At 42.4% G+C, this 17,913-nt stretch overlaps 2 protein-coding genes across 2 annotated transcripts; both read right to left on the reverse strand.

The window, feature by feature from the left end:
• Positions 1-471: 471 nt before the first annotated feature.
• On the reverse strand, positions 472-6,958 carry haus6 (HAUS augmin-like complex, subunit 6). The gene is made up of 16 exons (XM_084552387.1): positions 6,498-6,958; positions 6,271-6,366; positions 6,099-6,177; positions 5,729-5,861; positions 5,469-5,613; positions 4,633-4,695; positions 4,487-4,544; positions 4,181-4,354; positions 3,867-4,063; positions 3,648-3,777; positions 3,409-3,511; positions 3,254-3,317; positions 2,504-2,639; positions 2,281-2,379; positions 2,008-2,143; positions 472-1,666 (listed from the first exon to the last, which is right to left on the reverse strand). Exons 1-16 carry the CDS (start codon positions 6,638-6,640, stop codon positions 942-944), a joined length of 2,481 nt encoding a protein of 826 aa, XP_084408513.1. The 5' UTR covers positions 6,641-6,958; the 3' UTR covers positions 472-941.
• A 1,208-nt stretch (positions 6,959-8,166) lies between these two features.
• plaa (phospholipase A2-activating protein) lies at positions 8,167-16,106 on the reverse strand. The gene is made up of 14 exons (XM_084546830.1): positions 15,331-16,106; positions 14,693-14,886; positions 14,463-14,563; positions 12,902-13,022; positions 12,514-12,681; positions 12,227-12,362; positions 11,690-11,859; positions 11,435-11,586; positions 11,138-11,357; positions 10,978-11,043; positions 10,831-10,902; positions 9,724-9,831; positions 9,466-9,636; positions 8,167-9,326 (listed from the first exon to the last, which is right to left on the reverse strand). Exons 1-14 carry the CDS (start codon positions 15,477-15,479, stop codon positions 8,758-8,760), a joined length of 2,397 nt encoding a protein of 798 aa, XP_084402956.1. The 5' UTR covers positions 15,480-16,106; the 3' UTR covers positions 8,167-8,757.
• Between the last annotated feature and the right edge of the window lie 1,807 nt (positions 16,107-17,913).

Genomic DNA, 17,913 nt, shown 5'->3' on the forward strand with positions numbered 1-17,913 from the left:
CTAATGCATGTGTCTCACTAATCCAAGGACAACACAACCAATGCAATGACGTGGAATGGTGTGTAAGGTGCAAGTCCTTTATTTTTCCTTTAGTGGTTTCTCCTAATTCACTTGGGAAGATTATGGCACATGCAAAAACTACAACTAAATAGAAAATGAGAGTTGCAAACTTAATTCAGAGCCTCACGTGAACACAGACCCAAAAAGGCACATTTTGAGGTTTAATATGAAGGAGAAATGTTTTGACTTCCTGCTTTCTGAGTTTTAACTGCTGCCTTGACTCGGTCGTTTTAAAATGTTTATGCCCAGCTTCTGACGCCCCCTTCTGAAAACAGAAGTAACATCAGTTAAAAAGGAAAAAGGTGCCGTCGGAAAACCTTGACGTGCTGCACTCTCAATGAAAACAGCGCATTAAATCCAATCAGTGCATAAAAAGGTAAGATGTACTTGCAAATGAGCTTTTCTCTAATATTCAACACAATCCATTTAATAAAAAAAAAAGACCACAAAGCATTTAAACTGATTGGACATCACACCATTCAGCTCCACCTGAAACTCTCGAGACATAACGCAGCAAGATTTTGTTCCCAACATTCAATTCTACTTTCTTTGTTAAATTATGACAAAGGAAATTCAACATCTTGATACAAAATCGTGTCCGGAAACTTTATAGTGCAATGAAAATATTACTGCAAAAAAGCACACAAGCATTTTCATAGCATCAGGAAAACTAAATACTTCAAGTTCTTGACATGGAAGTGTTGGTTTTCTGCAGTCATAACATGTCAGTTTACTTCTAAACTCAAGTTCTTCAACACAAAAGTGAAAAAAAAATAGATTTTTATTAATATTTGTTAAGGAGTTCATGTTTCAATATTAATTTAAATCAAAACGTAAGACAAACAAAACGAAAAGTTGAAGACTGGGTCCTCTCGATGTAGCTAACACTTCATGTCGTCGATTGGGGAGAATGAAATCAGTTGAGGGAGGCTGTACTCCTGTTTCTTTTGGGGGAACTGTGTCTCCAACGCATCTAGATCCAGTGAGAAGACCTTGTCTGAGGTTTCCATTGGTGTTGCAGTTTCCCTTAGGGAGTCCATGTCCAAACCAGAAACCGAGAAATCTGACAGAAGGCACTCAGGTGTCCTTACGCCTTCCATGTAGGAGCCATCGTTGAACATTTGTTGGATCTGACCCAGATGATGGCGCGTGGACAGCGGTGTCCGGCTCGCTTCAGTCTTCAACGAAGGGATGAGCAGCTCCTCGTCCTCACTCTTCACGTCCACAGCTTCGTCGTCGAGGCTCAGCAGGCTATCGCAACTTGACATTTCGGGAAGAGTTTCATGGTCGAGGCTAAACTGGACTGCACTGCTGCCTGTGCCGCTCGAGTTATCGAGAGCCTCTGTATTGAATGTGTCCCACAAAAGAGTTGACTTGAGTGAGGCTCCTTGCTGGCAAGCAGGGGGACTGGTGTGGCTCGTGACTGAGGGAGTGATGCTACAGGAGACCGTCTGGGAGGGAGCGTCTGGGCTCGGCAACACATTGTCGGATTCGTTGAGGGGGCTGAGTCGTCTTGTTACGCTGCTGTTAAACTCTGCAGGCTGATGATGCTTTTCAGCTTCGTCTTCCTCAACTGCCTTTCTCCAGGAGCTCTTCACGTCCTTAACTGGAGAAAACAGGAAAAGGGAGACGTTTGGTGACGATATTCCAGGAGAGACAGACACATGACGGCAACAAAACAAGTTGTCCAACATAGTGAAACAATGAAAACAACACATTCGTCTGGGTCATTTTCTTCCTTTTATTGAATATAATCATTAAAAGTTAAGTATCCTCAGCAAGTAGAACAACTGTGCATGTCAAAAATGCGATTAATGTTTTGGGGCATGTAAGCACTTCTGATAAGATCATTTTATGCAGCGTTCATGTAAATAGTTTAGTTGGAATACGATAATGCTTTCAATCAGGTTGAAGAAATACAGTCCATGTCTAAGATGGGGGACTTACTCAAGCTCTCAGGTGTACGTGGCAGCTGTTTCCTAGCAGAGAAGGGGTCTCTTTGGAGAGTGCCGAGAAGACCCTCCAAATCCAGACCTTTCCCTCTGCCCTCTGAAGGACTGGTTGTCGTTATAGCCTCTGCGAACTAACACACAAACACTGGTCAGTCAGTTTTAAAGTGGTCTGTCATGCAGTGTATCAATTTTAGGTTCTTAAATTATACAGCATTTGTAAGTCCAAGGCTTAAAAGCTTTGACATTTGCACAAGTGTAAAAATCATACCTGTTCAGCGAGGTTCTCGTATTCCATGTCCAGTATCTGAGTCTTGGTCCTCACGGCAGCAACCTTCCGATGAACATGGGTCGTCTTCCTCACACTGGCCTAAAATAAGCACAGATTTGTTTAATACAGCCTGTTAGAGGAGCTGGTGTACAGAAGCTAAAAGGTGGAGTGAAATTATTATAAGTACGAGTTCCACAGAGGTTAGGTCAAATACAATACTTGCCTCAAGTGCTGGTGCAGGTGAAGGCTTTAGAGGAGGGGATGGAGGCGTGTCTAGAAGCCAGTCAAGAGAGGTATTTGCTCGTGATGCTTCGCTGACAACAGGACTCTCAGCTCTCTCAGCCGTTGCGGGACAGGACCTGTTTTAAAAAGACAAAACACAATTTGCAAAGTGCATTTCCCAGTCATTATTTTTCTGCCAATGCCATCCAGCTCAGGTATAGTAAAAGCCACTTTAATGTAGCTATTAACAGCCTGCTATGTGGCCTTGGCTCAGTGCTAATCCCCAAGGCAAGATGGCACACTGCCCTGCACCTGTCTTCAATTGGAGTGACTGGATGAGTTCAAGCAAGGTAACTTCAAAGTCAGTTGTTCTGTGGCTTATAACTTTTAAAAAAAAATACAAAATTCTCCACTTTATAGCTCTCTAAAAAGGTGCATCCTTCTTTTGAGATATAAATGTTCACTTTGTGGGAAAGGTTAGTACATCACATTCCCCCATTTCTTCTATATAACTATGAATAATTACAGCTATTCAGAAACAATGCGTGTCTGCTCCGTATCTGTCCGTGGCGATTTCTCTCAATTCGCCACGGTCATCAGAGAGCAGGGATGCTATAGGGAGGACTAGTGACGGACAGAGCACTGCTCAGGACTGTCCAGGTATCTGCCTCCCATCAGAAGCCAACATGTCCACCACACACACACACAAAAACTGGAAAAATGTTTTCATAAAAGTTAAAAGTGGGATTACTTTTTGAGGTTAGAATAAGTGAGGTGGACATCTTCTTGTGATGTCCTCTCTGCAGGTTTCTCCTCTGGAAACGAGTACAAACTTCAGTTAGACCAAAAAAAAAAGTAACTTTCCAATATCATATATGGGCTGCAATGTAATCAGATTCTACTCACCAAGTAGTTTAGCGGGGTACTTCGAAAAGATGCTGTTTTTGTGACAAGTGTCGGCTGCTGGTTCAAATGACAACGGAGCCATTGGTGAGAGGAAGCCAAGAGCCTGAAATTGAGAAGAAATTGAAAAGATCAAGCTCAAGCAAAATGTATTCTACATCATCCTACAACTAATACACATTTGCTTTCATTTAAAATAAGTCGAAGCGATATCAGAAGAACAAATGGAACAGAAAACCCACCGGATCTTCATTCAGAAAAGAGACTAGGGGCGTCTCTTTCAGAGTATCCATCCACTTCTTGTCCCACTCTGCCTCCAACTTTCTAATGGCACTCCTGACTTCAGGAACTTCTTCCTTAGACACCTTCTCCCTGATGAGACCACAAACGGCTAGTAGTTTTAGATATACAGATCAAAAAATGCATCCCATTAAAATTAGCGATGCAGCCGAGTGTTTTACCTGAGGAGATTGAGGTTCTGCAGCGCACAGGCCATCTGGTGGCATTTCTCCTGCAGGTGCCGCGAACTGGGCTGAGGGCTGGGGTCAGGAGAGACCCGAGAACGCTCCTCCCTCAGGAGTTGTAACGAGTGGTTCATTAGCTCCATCACACTGAGGATGTTCAGCTGGCCGCCTTCATACACTTTCCCTGAGCTTAGCTGAAAAAAAATAAATACATAGACCTGTGAGACTTGTCAAAATAACTGAATTCAACGTGCAATAACTATTAACAAGCCTCACAGTAGCAGAATGAACAGACTCATCTTCACCCTCACCTGATGTGGGAGCTGTTCGATTCTTTCCAGGAGACAACGTGGAATTTTCAGCACTCGATCCGTCCCATCCAGGACGTACTGATCAACGTCCCCTTTCAAAACACTTTCCACTGAACAACGTCCCTCTTTGATAGTCGACAGCATGTCATTAATGGCTGACCATAAGGACCGCACCTGAGAGCAACAAAGTATGTAAAGACAGACCCGTTACTTTGCTAACCGTAAAAAGTGTAAACTGTTTTTTCTCTCTCTCTCTCTCTCTCTCTCAATACTAAAATGGTACAAATCATTCTTTATGTTTTGCACCTTTCTGGCCTTCTCAGCCGTCGCAGCGTCATCCTCTGCAGAACCAATGTCATGATGCCTGAGAGGAGACAGATCCGTTTACTGAGTGCGTCTAAGAACTTAAGTTTGAAATATTAAGAAGCGTTAAAAAATAAAGTTATACATACGCAAGCAGGTCATCATACTTGGCACCATCTGCATTGATGTCTCTCATAGACTTCACCAGAAGCCTTCACAAAAGAAAAGAGATTCAAAGCGGTAACCAACCAACATCCAGGTAAAAATAAAAACATAAAGCAAACTCAAACAAAACAGGATTGCACTACCTGCTGGTGAACTACTTAGAGAGTCCTGGTGCTGTGCGTGCTGCTGGCTCACATTAATGACTTTCTACAACACTTGATGAGCGCGAGCTATCGCTAAGATAATCGGTTTCACCTGTGCTTTTCCTGATAAGACAATCAAAGTGTCTGCTGTGAGAGGCGGGCTGATTGCACCTGCTGACTAGCCTCGTTAAGCAACGGGTTCTCATGAATGAAAACATGCAACACCAAGGACAAAGAACTAAAAGTGAAATACACATAAAAAAAAGAATATAAATAGTAGGAATATCACCATGAGCACATACCAAGAGTAGCAAGGTGTGACTGACATGTTAGGAAATTTAAATAATAAATATGTATGGCTTAGAATGAGTCCTTCATATTGACATAGGGAGTAGGTCCTACTCCATAGATCCTACAGTGTCCAGAGTGATCAAACCAAACACCGGCTCTGTCCTCTCATGTTAGGGGTTATGGTCATTTGGTCCATTTTACAAACTGACCTAAATGCTATCTACTGGAGCTCCTACGTTTCATTGTGAGCAAACTATTATAATGACAAATGCCAATTACATTTAGCTGTAACCGTTAATTCCCTGCTACTGTTGTGAAGGGCAAACGAAACATTTTGACACTTTCAACGCTGTCCACCCGGCAAGGCAGATGATCCAGTGACTTACTTGGCTCTTCTCTGGTACTCCTGGAGGAAACGATCCTGATCCTGGGCAGCTTTCAAAAACCTCTTATGGATCAGACCGAGCCTCTTGACCGCCATGTCCGAGGTGGAGGCGGGAATCGCCGCGGCCTCAGGAGCCCAGCTGCCATCTGAGAACGCAGAAACGCTCAAGATTATGTGACGGATTTTTGTCTTCTCCAAGGAAACTACGCGCCACCTCTACATGTCTGAATGTGGGCGACTCATACTAGAAAAAGTAATTACCTGTGGTGAACGTCTTCATTTCCTGATGCATGACGTGAAGGGCCAAATTAAGCATTAAGCTGGTGAACTTGGGACCTCCCGGCGAGAGAAACAATGATGCCACTACTTTGGATCCAGAGTTTGCAGTTTCATCCTGAGTTTAATACAGACAACCGTGAGCAATTACACAGTATATTAAAACAAAATCTGTGTTCACGTCTACGGCATTTTAATTTTAGTCTTGCAGTTTTAGCCATGGACAGCGAACTACGAGACAGACAGGAAATGTGTGTGGAGGTGGGGATGACTAGCATCTACACATAACAACATAATCTGTTAACTATTGTTGGCAAAGAGGATCAACATCGACAGCCCCACTAAATAATCTCACCATAATCTCTCGCAGCCAAGTGCAGGTAATTTTGCGGAACTCTGCATCTGCTTTGTGGTTCAGGACGGGCCAGCAGTGTCTGATGGAAATAAAACACGGCGAGATTAACGTGCCACAATTACATTTAAACACAAAGAACAAGGTTTATGGCGAAATAGTAAACAAACTTTACCTGTATGCTTCATGAAATCGGGTCGGGTTGAGTTTCTCCAACAGGAAGTGGATTACTATGAGGAAGGCATCTTTGTTTGGCTTGTCAAACATATTCCTGTTAGGTGTGAAATAAACATTAATTAGAAAATTGCAGCGTTAATGTAACATATAGTGAAAGTAGATTACGCCGAGAAATAATAGTAACAAAAAGGGTAAACAAATCCTTAGTTAGTTAATCAAACTCACGCTCCCAAGTTGATGTGTTTGACATTAAGGTTGGTTTTGCCGGCGACTGCCGACGTGGGGATGTCCGGTTGAAATCCCAGCCCGAGAAGCGCAAACCACAGATATCGTCCATTTTCCTTCTGCAATGATGTCGGGTTTGCCATTACTCCCAAGTGGGGGGAAAAAAAATAAATCCCGTCCGGTGGTGACTTCTCAAAACGCCAGCCTGGCCAACAGAAAAACAGCTAGCAGACTAGCCTCCCTGCTAGCTACAGTTTACTGCTAGCTAACCAACCGCTAGCTAGCTCTCTAACTTGTTTTTAGTTTGCCAATACACATTTAACGAAACGTAAAACTAAATAACAAGAAATGCAAATAAGTACAGACGTTAAGGGTTATAAGACCGAGCCGAGTTGTAGCTACGTCCAGGTTCACATTTGTTAAAGTTAAGTTTACTAGTGTTACAGTCGGTAACCAGTAAACACCACAACAACCAAGACGTGAACCGCCAATTTTTCCAAAGATGACCCGGATGTTGTTAACGTTTACTTCCGGTTACAGAAGTTAATCTTGTTTCTCCATTAAAAAAAAAAAAAGGGATATGTAACGGAATAAAATTAGATGAAAATATGTTAAATTCCCTGCTCCATTTAAAGCTGAACAAGTGCACATTTAAACCATAAAGGTTATTTATTCGTGTTTTTGCGTTTGAAGTTTAATACTGACTCTAATGATTGCACAATATATAAATCAGGAAAGAGAAACAACGGAGCATCTTTTCTTTTCCTGTAACTTGCCTGGTCCTGTTTTGTAAAAGACTTGACTTTTAACAGTATATAATTAAAATTTATGATAGAGGACAGAAAATGATATATATATTTATTTATTTTAATGCTCAACTCAATATCTGTCAAACACTTTTCACACAAATGTAAATTCCCCAAAACTATACCACATTTCACTTATTGTTTTAGATGATCTATTTTTATTTTTATTTTATTAAAGTTAACTGTATCCAAGAATGTCATTCTTCTTCCTTTCATGTCTCTCTGTGAATCCGACCTAAGACAGAAGTACGGAATAGATCGTCTCCCCTTTAATTTTGGTACTTTACTTACTTTTTTCTCTCTTAAATCTAAATGTAAATGTACTTTATTTATATAGCACCTTACAACGACTTACATGTGAACCAAAGTGCTTTACAAAAGATTAAACAACGATTAAAAAAACACACTATATTGCTTTTATTGTGTTCCAGTTTCACATTGGTTGTGCACTTTGTTCTGGGTGCTTGCTTATTTCCCATCACAGTGCCTTATACTTAGTATACTCTGCTCGGTCTTAATACATAATGATATGTAAACATGTTAAGAAAGCTAACTGCTTGTTTGATTTGTATCTTAAAATTCTTGATAAAACTTAAGAGGGGGGAAAAAATGTTAACCTTGCTTTCAGGTTAAATTGAATCAGTAACAGAACGATACGCTATCGTTGGTTGTTATGTTGTTATGCGCTGCAAATTCCAAAACTAAATATTTTTTTCTGTCAATTTGCAAAGAATTTATGTCTATAACAAGCATCAGCAGCCTTTGCCCTCAAGCAGGCAATTTAAAATCCCTAAATGAAAATATTTTAGATGGAACCGCTTTATGCACCCGTCTATTAACCAGAGTCAGTGTTGTGCCTAATTACCGCTCTGTTAACCATAAACCCCAACTCTAACCATAAACAGACAATCACAGCGGAGTAGAACATCCTGCCAGCTGATCCAGTCCAGCACCAACTATCCCAGAATGCAGTCATTTTGGTTTCTTTGATGCCTTAGTAGTTCTGCCAAAAAAACATTTGATGAGTCTAGCTTTATAGGAGCACCTGGTGAGAGCGAGCCAAGTGCAAATACAAAGGAGGTTGCGTTTGATGTTGGACAACCACTAGAATCCAAAGGCTTAGAGAACGTGACAGGCTTATACACCGCTGGAATGCTGCCAACATTGGGGAAAAAAATACGCATTACATAAACAAATCAAATGAGCCATTCTCCTAAAACCTGCATTTCGTTTAGCCTGTAATTATACTCTAATTCACACAGGTACAATTACGCCTACAAGTTAGTCCAAGGGCTCCAAAATATGCTGCAGTATTAAAAACAGAGACGAGGCAAAGGGAGGGTTTTCTTTTGTCCTTTTTATTTTTGAAGATACAATTATTTAAGTCAGTCATCACAATCGATTAATCAGAATAGTGTAATAAAGAAGTGCTCATTTTTTTCTAATCAATCACATCATTGCAGTTCTTTTAAAACCAGCTGGCAACACTCGCCAAGCTTTGGTGGATCAGACATAGATGAGTACTTCGATATCTGAGAGTTGACCCCCAAGGAGCGAGCCAGGTCCTGGGCTGTCTGATCTGAGGCCACAGTGGTTCCCAAGGCCACCAGCAGCCGAAACACAGCCTCCTTGTCTTGTACCGTCTCCAGGGCTCGACTCGCCACAGAAAGGCACTGGGCCTTGGCTTCGAGGTCGGGCTGGCTGTGCAGGCAGCCGGCGTAGTTAAGCACCAGGGTGGCCAGGGCAATGTGGATGTTCTTATTGCAGACGGTGGCCAGGTCGGCAGCACGTGATAGCACCGTTTCACGCTGGGCCATGAGGAGGGCTCTGCCATGCCTGCCACTAAAGCAGTTACACAGAGTCCGCAGAGCCAGCATCTGGTTGGCAGGACGCCCCTCAGGCCTCATTAGGCTCAGCAGGTGGTTGCACAGCTGGACTCCCTCTGCCTCTCCACAGAGGCTCTCATTAACCTGCGGATGGCGCACCGCCAGCCTCATAATGTCCAGGACTGGAAACACGATGTCTAGAAGCCATCGGGAAGGATTATGGAGTTTCATTAGTGAACAGCAACAGAACATTAAATAGTGATACACATAAAATGTATTCACAAAATGAAAACGATAAAGCATGCCATAAAATGGAACGGCACGCCACCGACGTACCTTCAGGCCAGTGAGAGGCTTTCCACAGCAAGTTGATCTGTTGCAGGGAGGGAGGAGGCTCAGAAGAGTTGGGCCCACAAACAGACATCAGTAGACTCTCAAGGCTTTCCAGAATTTCTTCTGAGAGCTTTTGCTCCTGAGGGGCACTTCCATTTAGCTCTTTCAGCTTGCCTGGTGCGGAAAGAACAAATCATTGACCGCAGCACAAAAATAATTTTGGTACAACACATCACTGGAAGCCATTCCCCGAGTGCTTACCGATGATCTGTGAAGTGTTGGCTTGCTCAAAGGTCACACCATCTGTCTTGGGGAAGTAAATATTGGTTGCCGTCTGTCTCAGGGCTGCTGAGGAGTAGGCACCTCCTCCTGTAGAGTAAGCGAGAGTATGAGCCAGCGAATGGAAAGCTCAAGACTGAACAACACTACAGCCTCATTTTTATGGCTGGGCATCGACACGAATTCATGATCCGATATCCATTCATTCATTCATTCATCTTCTGTAACCGCTTGTTCCTGTGAAGGGTCACGGGGGGGCTGGAGCCTCTCCCAGCTGTCACCGGGGTACACCCTGGACAGGTCGCCAGTCTATCGCAGGGCTAACACACTCACACCTACGGCCAATTTAGAATCACCAGTTAACCGTCTTTGGAGGGTGGGAGGAAGCCGGAGTACCCGGAAAGAACCCACGCAGACACAGGGAGAACATGCAAACTCCACACAGAAAGGCCCAGTCGGCCCATGGATTCGAACCCGGAACCTTCTTGCTGTGAGGCATCAGTGCTAACCACCTCCCCTCTGTGCCGCCCGATATCCATTAATTTAGAAATATTTCAGTTACCAAACAATTTTACTTTGAACTAAAACTAATGTTATAATTGGTGATATTTCCACAATATTTTGCCTCTACTTTACTTTATCTATATATATATATATATATATCACTATTCTAGTTGGCTCATCGTGCATATGGCTTTGCTTTTGTGCAGTTTCTCTCTGTTGTCGTACTTTATCTGCTTTCAGGCCCGATGGTGCTGAAGGGTTGCAGCTTCTGTCATGTTTTGGATCGCCCTCACATTTTGACTAATCTTGTTTTGCGGTCTCACAAGGCCACAGTGAGATTTCTAACGAGAGGATGCAGGAAATGGCGTGCATGACTTGATGTCTGAGCTTTCAAATCAGGATTGATTTGAATAAGAAAATCGAGTTTTCATAGCCAGCACTGCGGATATCTGCCATCTTCTAGGAGAAAAGAGTCAATCATTGAATAGCCCTCAACTGTCACAAATGAATCTCTAGTCATCGTTGAGAAACAACCACTACTATTTCATGTTCAGTTTGGTTTAGTTTCTTCATTCAGTATCTCACCTGTGAAGGGATCTGCCACCCCTACAGGAGCACTTGGGTCTGGGCCTGACCCTGGGATATAACGTCCAGAGCCTGTGAGGAGAAAAATCTGCTGTCAAGCTGCTTTCACATGCGAGTCTGTGAGTGTGAAAAGCCTTTTCAGTGTACCTGTGAAGGGATCAGCTCCAAAGCCTGGCCTATCATCATGGGAACCAGGGACGTACCGAGCTCCTCCTGTCAAATGAAGAGCCAAAACTTTTAGTCCATCCAATGCTGTAAAGATGTACAGTGTGAGCACACATGGTACTTTTTTATCTTTTGGTCTCACCAGTGAACGGGTCGCCACCAGCGGGCTGAGCTGGTCCCACCACATGTCCTTTGGTGTTCTCAATGATAAAATTGGCAACCTGGTCGAGGAACATGGGGCTGAGGTCATTCTTCTGCAAAAAGTTGTGCGCCGTCAGCCAGGGGTCCTCCGACACGTTGTAAGGCAGCTTCATGGATGGCCCTCCCTCATTCACGTCAATGGTGAAGACGTAGTCATATTCCTGAGGGCAGATCAGGACTCATTAGTGACTGCGCTCATGTTCTGCTCTGTTCATCTCCTCTAATCTCGTTGCCTTACCTTTCCTTCATACATCACGCTCTTGGAAGTCTGTTGGTTTGAGCCTCCGACCACATCTCCGATTTTCATCCAGCGGCCATCGCTGACACTCCACTGATATGCTTCCACCTTCTGGCCGTCTTTAATCAGTCGTGTCTGTCCATCGCGATTTCCTGAAGGAAATGATGCAAACAAATGTTTGACACGTGGAACAGACGCGCTGATTTTATATGACACAGTAAATGTCAGTCTGTTTTATGTTTCTTTTCTTCTTACCAGGCTCATTAAGGTGTTCCACTCCAGGAAGGTCCTCAATTTTGATGTCTCCCAGGTCACCCGTCTTGGGGTCGATGGTGGTCTTGGAGAGCTCGTCCTCAAAGGCCTGCAGGTCCTCTGCGCTCGCCATGCGGTCCTCAACTTCAGTAAACACGCGAATAATGCCATCACTGTGGGGACAGGAGCGGTATCTGAGTTAGCCACAGAACTACTTACTGTTCATTCATGGTGTGACATGATCGTTGGCTACATTTACATGGACACTAGTATTCTGATAATGATCTGGATAAAATCCCAATCGGACCAAAAATACCTCAAGTGACCTCAGAAAGAATTTTAATTGGGTAAAGAGGGGTGATGTAAACATTTGATAATCCAGTCTTAACCCAAATAAAAAAGCTAATTTTTTCTCTCTGAATCAAGTCATACATTAATTTTGTGCACGTTAGCCGCACATGACGTAAACATTAAGTGACGTGATGAGTTTCATTTTGGTTTGGCAGCATATTAGCACGTAACCAAACGTAGGTCTGTTACCTGGCTCCGATAGCTATATCCCCATTAGGCAGAATACAGCAGCACCAGACAGACTGGGCAGGCAGGCGGATGGTCTGAGAGCACTCTCCGTTCTTCCATATCCTCACAGTCCTGTCCTCTCCCGTGCTTATGAAGTCTAAGTAGGAGCACATGAGTCAGTCAGGGTAAGCAAGCTACGATCTTACGGCATGAAAAAGTAGATGCAGGGTAAATAAATTAACAATTGACATGAGACTCAAATTAATCTTGTTTCGTGTGCTTTTAAATAAAATTTCTAATGAACAAACCTTGGCAATTGGGGAAGACAGCTAAGCTGTAGATGTAGTTAGTGTGACTGTGATAGACTTGTACACATTCTCCCGTCACAAGCCACCTTCTGATACTCGTGTCATTGCTGCAGGAGAAGAACTCAGTGTTGCTGATAACTGCTAGTCCCCTAACACAGTCCTCATGACCTACAACGAAAGGGGAAAAAAAGACTTCATTGGATCTTTCGCTTGTAAACATATAGCTACTGGACAATTCATCAAGTGTTTTTGAAAAAGAACTAAAAAGTTTGTCTGAACGGCTTTTATGAGTAATACATATTAAGAGCGAGTCACATTTTATACACGTAGGGTGAATTGAAAGCCAAAGACTAAAGAAGAAATATGTTAACAAATTGAAAATGGTCACCTGTAAATGTCTTCTCACATCGGCCAGCCTTCCAAAGCTTTATGGTCTTATCTGCTGATCCAGAGAGCATAAGGCCTTGTTCAGGTAAGATGATTACTGCCCACACTGCTGCAGTGTGGCCCTGTAGCGAGATGAACAAGGATAATTAACTCATACCATACAACAATTAACACCCAAAGTACACTCACTGGCCACCTTAATATTCCTTAGAGAGTTGGATCATGGTTGTACAGTGAACTCATTGTCACATTGTCTTTGTGCATAACCCTGCTGGAGGTAGCCATCAGAAGATGGGTACACTGTGGTCATCAAGTAACGGACATGAACAGCAACAATACTCAGGTAGCTGTGGCATTTCACTCAGTTCGTATTACGGGTAGCAAAGTGTACCAAGAAAATATCCCCTTCACCACTAGCAGCTTGAACCACTGATACAGGACGGGATTGATCCATGCTTTTGTGCTGGTTAAGCCAAACTCTGAGCCTATCATTCAACTGTTGCAACAGGCGTCAAGAGTCAACAAGCCAGGTAAGTTTTTTTCCAATCTTTTGGTGAGCCTATGAGAGCTGCAGCCTCAGTTTTCTGTTCTTAACCAACAGACTTCGTGTTGTCTTCTGCTGCTGCAGCCCATCTTCTTCACGGTTAGACGTATAGATGCATTCATAGATGCTCTTTCTGCTTACTTTAATACTTTAATAAACCTGTGGCTATCTGAGCCAATGTTGCCTGTCTAGCAGCCAGAACCAGTCCAGCTGTTCAAAGTCTGTTTGAACTTCACCACGTCGTCTTGACCATGTGATTGATTAAATATTTGCATAAACAAGCCGATGAACAGGAGTGCCTAATAAAGTGGCCAGTAAACTGACACGTTGTGAGATAAGCCTTCCACAAACTGCATTTTTAGTTAAAGACGTAACTTCGGAAATTCAAAGCAGATTCTGGATTATAACGTTACTTTACAACAGTTATGTCCTGGTTAAAAGCTAGTCATTACTCGCTTATATGAGCTCACGCTAGGTACGTTTTAAATTGTACGTCACAGACTGCTGCTGCTGCTGATTTGATTTTATATACACGGCACTGATTATGAATAGTAACATGTATTTTAAAGACTGTCAATATTCTTCTGTACTAATAAACAAGTGTGTAGGAGCCGCATTTAGGGTTATTTAATTTATTTCTGTTTACAGGATATACTGATTATTTGGGATGACATATTGATTAAAAGCAATGAATTTTATCGTTTGTGGCAGTAAGGTGCGCTCTCCTCCCTCCTCAGGTGGCGAGGGCGGGGCTTAACCTTTAACTTTAGAGTTGGAACGGAGACGCGGGTTCCTGGATGGCGGCGATACTGTCATTGACCGCAGCATCATGTTTTGCTTTATTTCTTTGTTTTTCCTGTTTTCATAATAAATTTCTTTTTATCGGAGAACATCACGGCTGACTGGATTTTTTTGTGTCTGCGCGTCAGACACACTGCTCATCCGCCTTAGGACATGCATCTGAAAGTTTTTTGGCCACTATAAAGTGAATAATTAATAAATAATGCCTTCATCATACCTGCAAGGTCATCATGCATTTCTCATTGAGCCAGACTTTGGCTGTGGTGTCCCACGAGCCGCTCAAAAGCGTTCCAAACTTCCCAGATGACAGAGTGCAAACTGCGGAGAACAAACGTTACAAAGTTAGAACCGGATACTCTGACAAAAGACAACAGCAGATCAGGCCAATGCTTATTAATTAAAAATAAAATCAAAAAAAAAAACAAGGCACAGTAGAGCACCTCTCACCTGTATTTTTGTGGCCTTTGAGAGTGAACAGTGGCTGTGGTTGGTCCAGTGTGAAAACGCAAATGTTATTATCGTTCCCCCCTGTGGCAATGAGTCCCCGGGGATAAGTGTCACTGGGTGCAATGGCGCATACACAGGATACAAAATTTGAATGGCCTGACATGCAGTGCATCTCTGTGAAGCCTCTGTCTGGGCTGTTAAAAGGAGGAGGAAGAGAGCAAAGAAACGTTACTTGAACAGTCATTTATGTGGGAAAAGGGCTTTTAAATGTGTTACTTGTAATAATGAGAAGGAAGAGTGAAATAACAAACATAAAAATAAAAATAAATAAATACATAAAACCCTCCTAAATGTGGTGTAATTTAGCAAGTACTCGAACATCCGGTGTACACAGACTTTCAGTGAAATGAATGACAAAGCTAATTTGAGCGACCGTTAGCAATCAGCTTACAAGCTAACTTCCAACATTTATCTTTTATTTATAAAACAATAACTTGTAAATGACTCCAGACCAGGGGTTGATCGGTTTACAGATTTTCTTGACACATATTTCCTGGCAACATACATATACACATATAAACTGAAATAATTAACTGCCAACCGGAACAGTTAGTCAGCAACATGCTAATGCTAGCTACCTTGAGTTTGGGACCCAGACTCTTCCGGTTCGGTCTCTGGACACAGACACGAAAGCTCCCTCTGGGAAAACGGCAGCAGCGAGCCCCCTGACGTCCATTTCATGGCCCGGGATGGAGCACCTGAGTTTGTATGAGCTAGGTGATGCCATTTTACTCCGACAGCGAGATGAAACTATTACAGCAGTGTGTAAGCTACGCGGCGTTGCTGTCAACAACACGCCAGCCGCTAACGCTAGCGGAAGTTGAATTACGTCATCTTTGCGCGCAGGCAAACCTCACTTTTTAAATTAGTTTTATTATTTTGTTTAATTGTTTAAATGGCAATGGTTGTAGGGTAAAACGCTATTATTAAGGTGATGTGTGCGCAAATAAATTTTAAAAATGTATTTGTGAATACTGGCTGCCTCGATGTGTAGTAACCTCACATGACCAGAGGGCGGCAGCAGGCTGTTGTTCTTGTTGACGGTGATGCACTGAACTTTTATCACCTGTATGGAGGGTGGATTGTGCCACAGCAAAGATTACTGGAAGAAGGAGAAGGCGCAGTCTTCTCTTGGTGCTTGCACGTCACTATTTGAAGTAATGCTAATATTCATAGCCTACTCGTATAACTATTCATTGTGCGACTAGCCTGCATATAATGTTAAGCTTTACCTCTTATTTACCCATTCAATAGCATGAAATGGACAATTCAGACAAACATATATGGTCACTTGATATAAGGCCATGCAATGATTGTCAGACTGAAAAACAATATTTAGAAGACATAAGGCATTTTATTGTCATTGTTTTTGCAGCGCTGATAAAACACAGAAACAGTGAAACCAATATTCTGAAAATACAACTGAAAAAAATACGAGTTAACCATTTGAAAGTCCCATTTAAAGTTGCCCTTTAAATACATTTGAGAACAATCTGGGATTATCTAGTGGACTATATTTCAAAAATTATCTAGGTGTAACATGTAAACTCACTGTAATACTTCATTCATTCATTCATCTTCTGTAACCACTTGTCCTGTGAAGGGTCGTGGGGGGCTGGAGCCTATCCCAGCTGTCATCGGGCAAGAGGCGGGGTACACCCTGGACGGGTCGCCAGTCTATCGCAGAGCTAACTGTAGATATAATTGATGAAAATATCTGAGGAGTTAATCATAGTTTAATAAAATGGTGTGATAATTACTGTTACAAAATGAGTAGTAGTTAAGAGTGTGTTCTGCTTAATGTATCTTACTAACCACAGAATATTCCAGGCCGTGCAGGAACAGAAGAACAGATGTCAGTAACAGATAAAAGAAGGGGATGCAGCAGGTCGAGATGACCCAATGCTAGATTAACCGCACGTCCATATCAGGGAAGAGAATGTGTTCTTTGTTAAGGTTGTTGTGTGCAGGCACTCACTCGAGGAGATGGAGCGAGGATGGAGTCAGATGTTATGGGCGTGAGTGGCAGGTGAAGAGGAGAGACGGAGTCAGATTACGAGCCAACCAGAAGACGACACACTCAAGTTCGCCTGCATCCTACACAACTTTCTGTAGTAGTATATTAGAACTGGGTCAGGGAAAGATAGGGAGTCAGACTTCATGAACTGACACGACTTTGTTGTTTGTCAGGGACAGGAAGATTTGGCCCAGAGCTCTGTAAGCTTATTTCTTTGTGTTGCTTTTAATAAATTACTCAAACTGAGAAGTAGAAGCGTGCAGTGTCGTCCATTCCATTAAACGAACACGCGGAGAAGAGGAACGAGGTCAAAAAGGGATTGTAAACGGTCTTCTCCAACAATGCACAGCTACGGCCAGTTTAGAATCACCAATTAACCTGGTGGGAGGAAGCTGGAGTACCCGGTACATACAGTAGTAAAAAAGAAACAAGAAGGATAAGTGAGATAGTTCATTTTTATGAATTGCTTGGGGTTCAAACATGGTAAATGTGCAGTAGAAATTGTTTTCTCTAATTTATTAATGAAAAAAAAAGACTATACAGGAACCAAAATGTACATATATTACTTTTATTTTACAACTGTTAGATGATTCATTTACGTAGATTCATTGACATAATCAAGTATCCTACTTTTATTACATTAACATAAATCAAAATGGTGAAAATGTACCTAATAAACTCGCAAGTGAAAATAACTCACCCTATTTCTACAAAACCACGCGGACATAACGCTGTGGTAATGGCGACGTACTTCTCCACGACGTGGAGAGTTAAGTTGCACTTTTAGCACGTAAATCTCACACGACACCTCCCTTAGTAGGTACAATCTGTGGTACAATCCACCCGTCATACACCTGTCCCTGTGTGCATCAAATCCACGTAAGCGACGTGGATTCAACAGGAAGCTGGGACTGTCGACTTTAAAATAAAAGCCTAAATATGATTAATGAGAAGAATCCAGATTTGCATCACAATCCCTAATCATAACATTTATTTTCAGAAGAATTAAGATATCTTGAGCAAATGCCTGTTAACTACCTTAAAAAGTGTCTATTTTTACATTTGGTAATTATTTATTATGGGTAAATAACAAAGCAATATTCAAACGACCGTTTCTAATGCAGAAAATAATAACAATAATCTG

Source organism: Chelon labrosus, assembly GCF_963514085.1.
Source record: "Chelon labrosus genome assembly, chromosome: 1".
Lineage (NCBI taxonomy): Eukaryota > Metazoa > Chordata > Actinopteri > Mugiliformes > Mugilidae > Chelon > Chelon labrosus.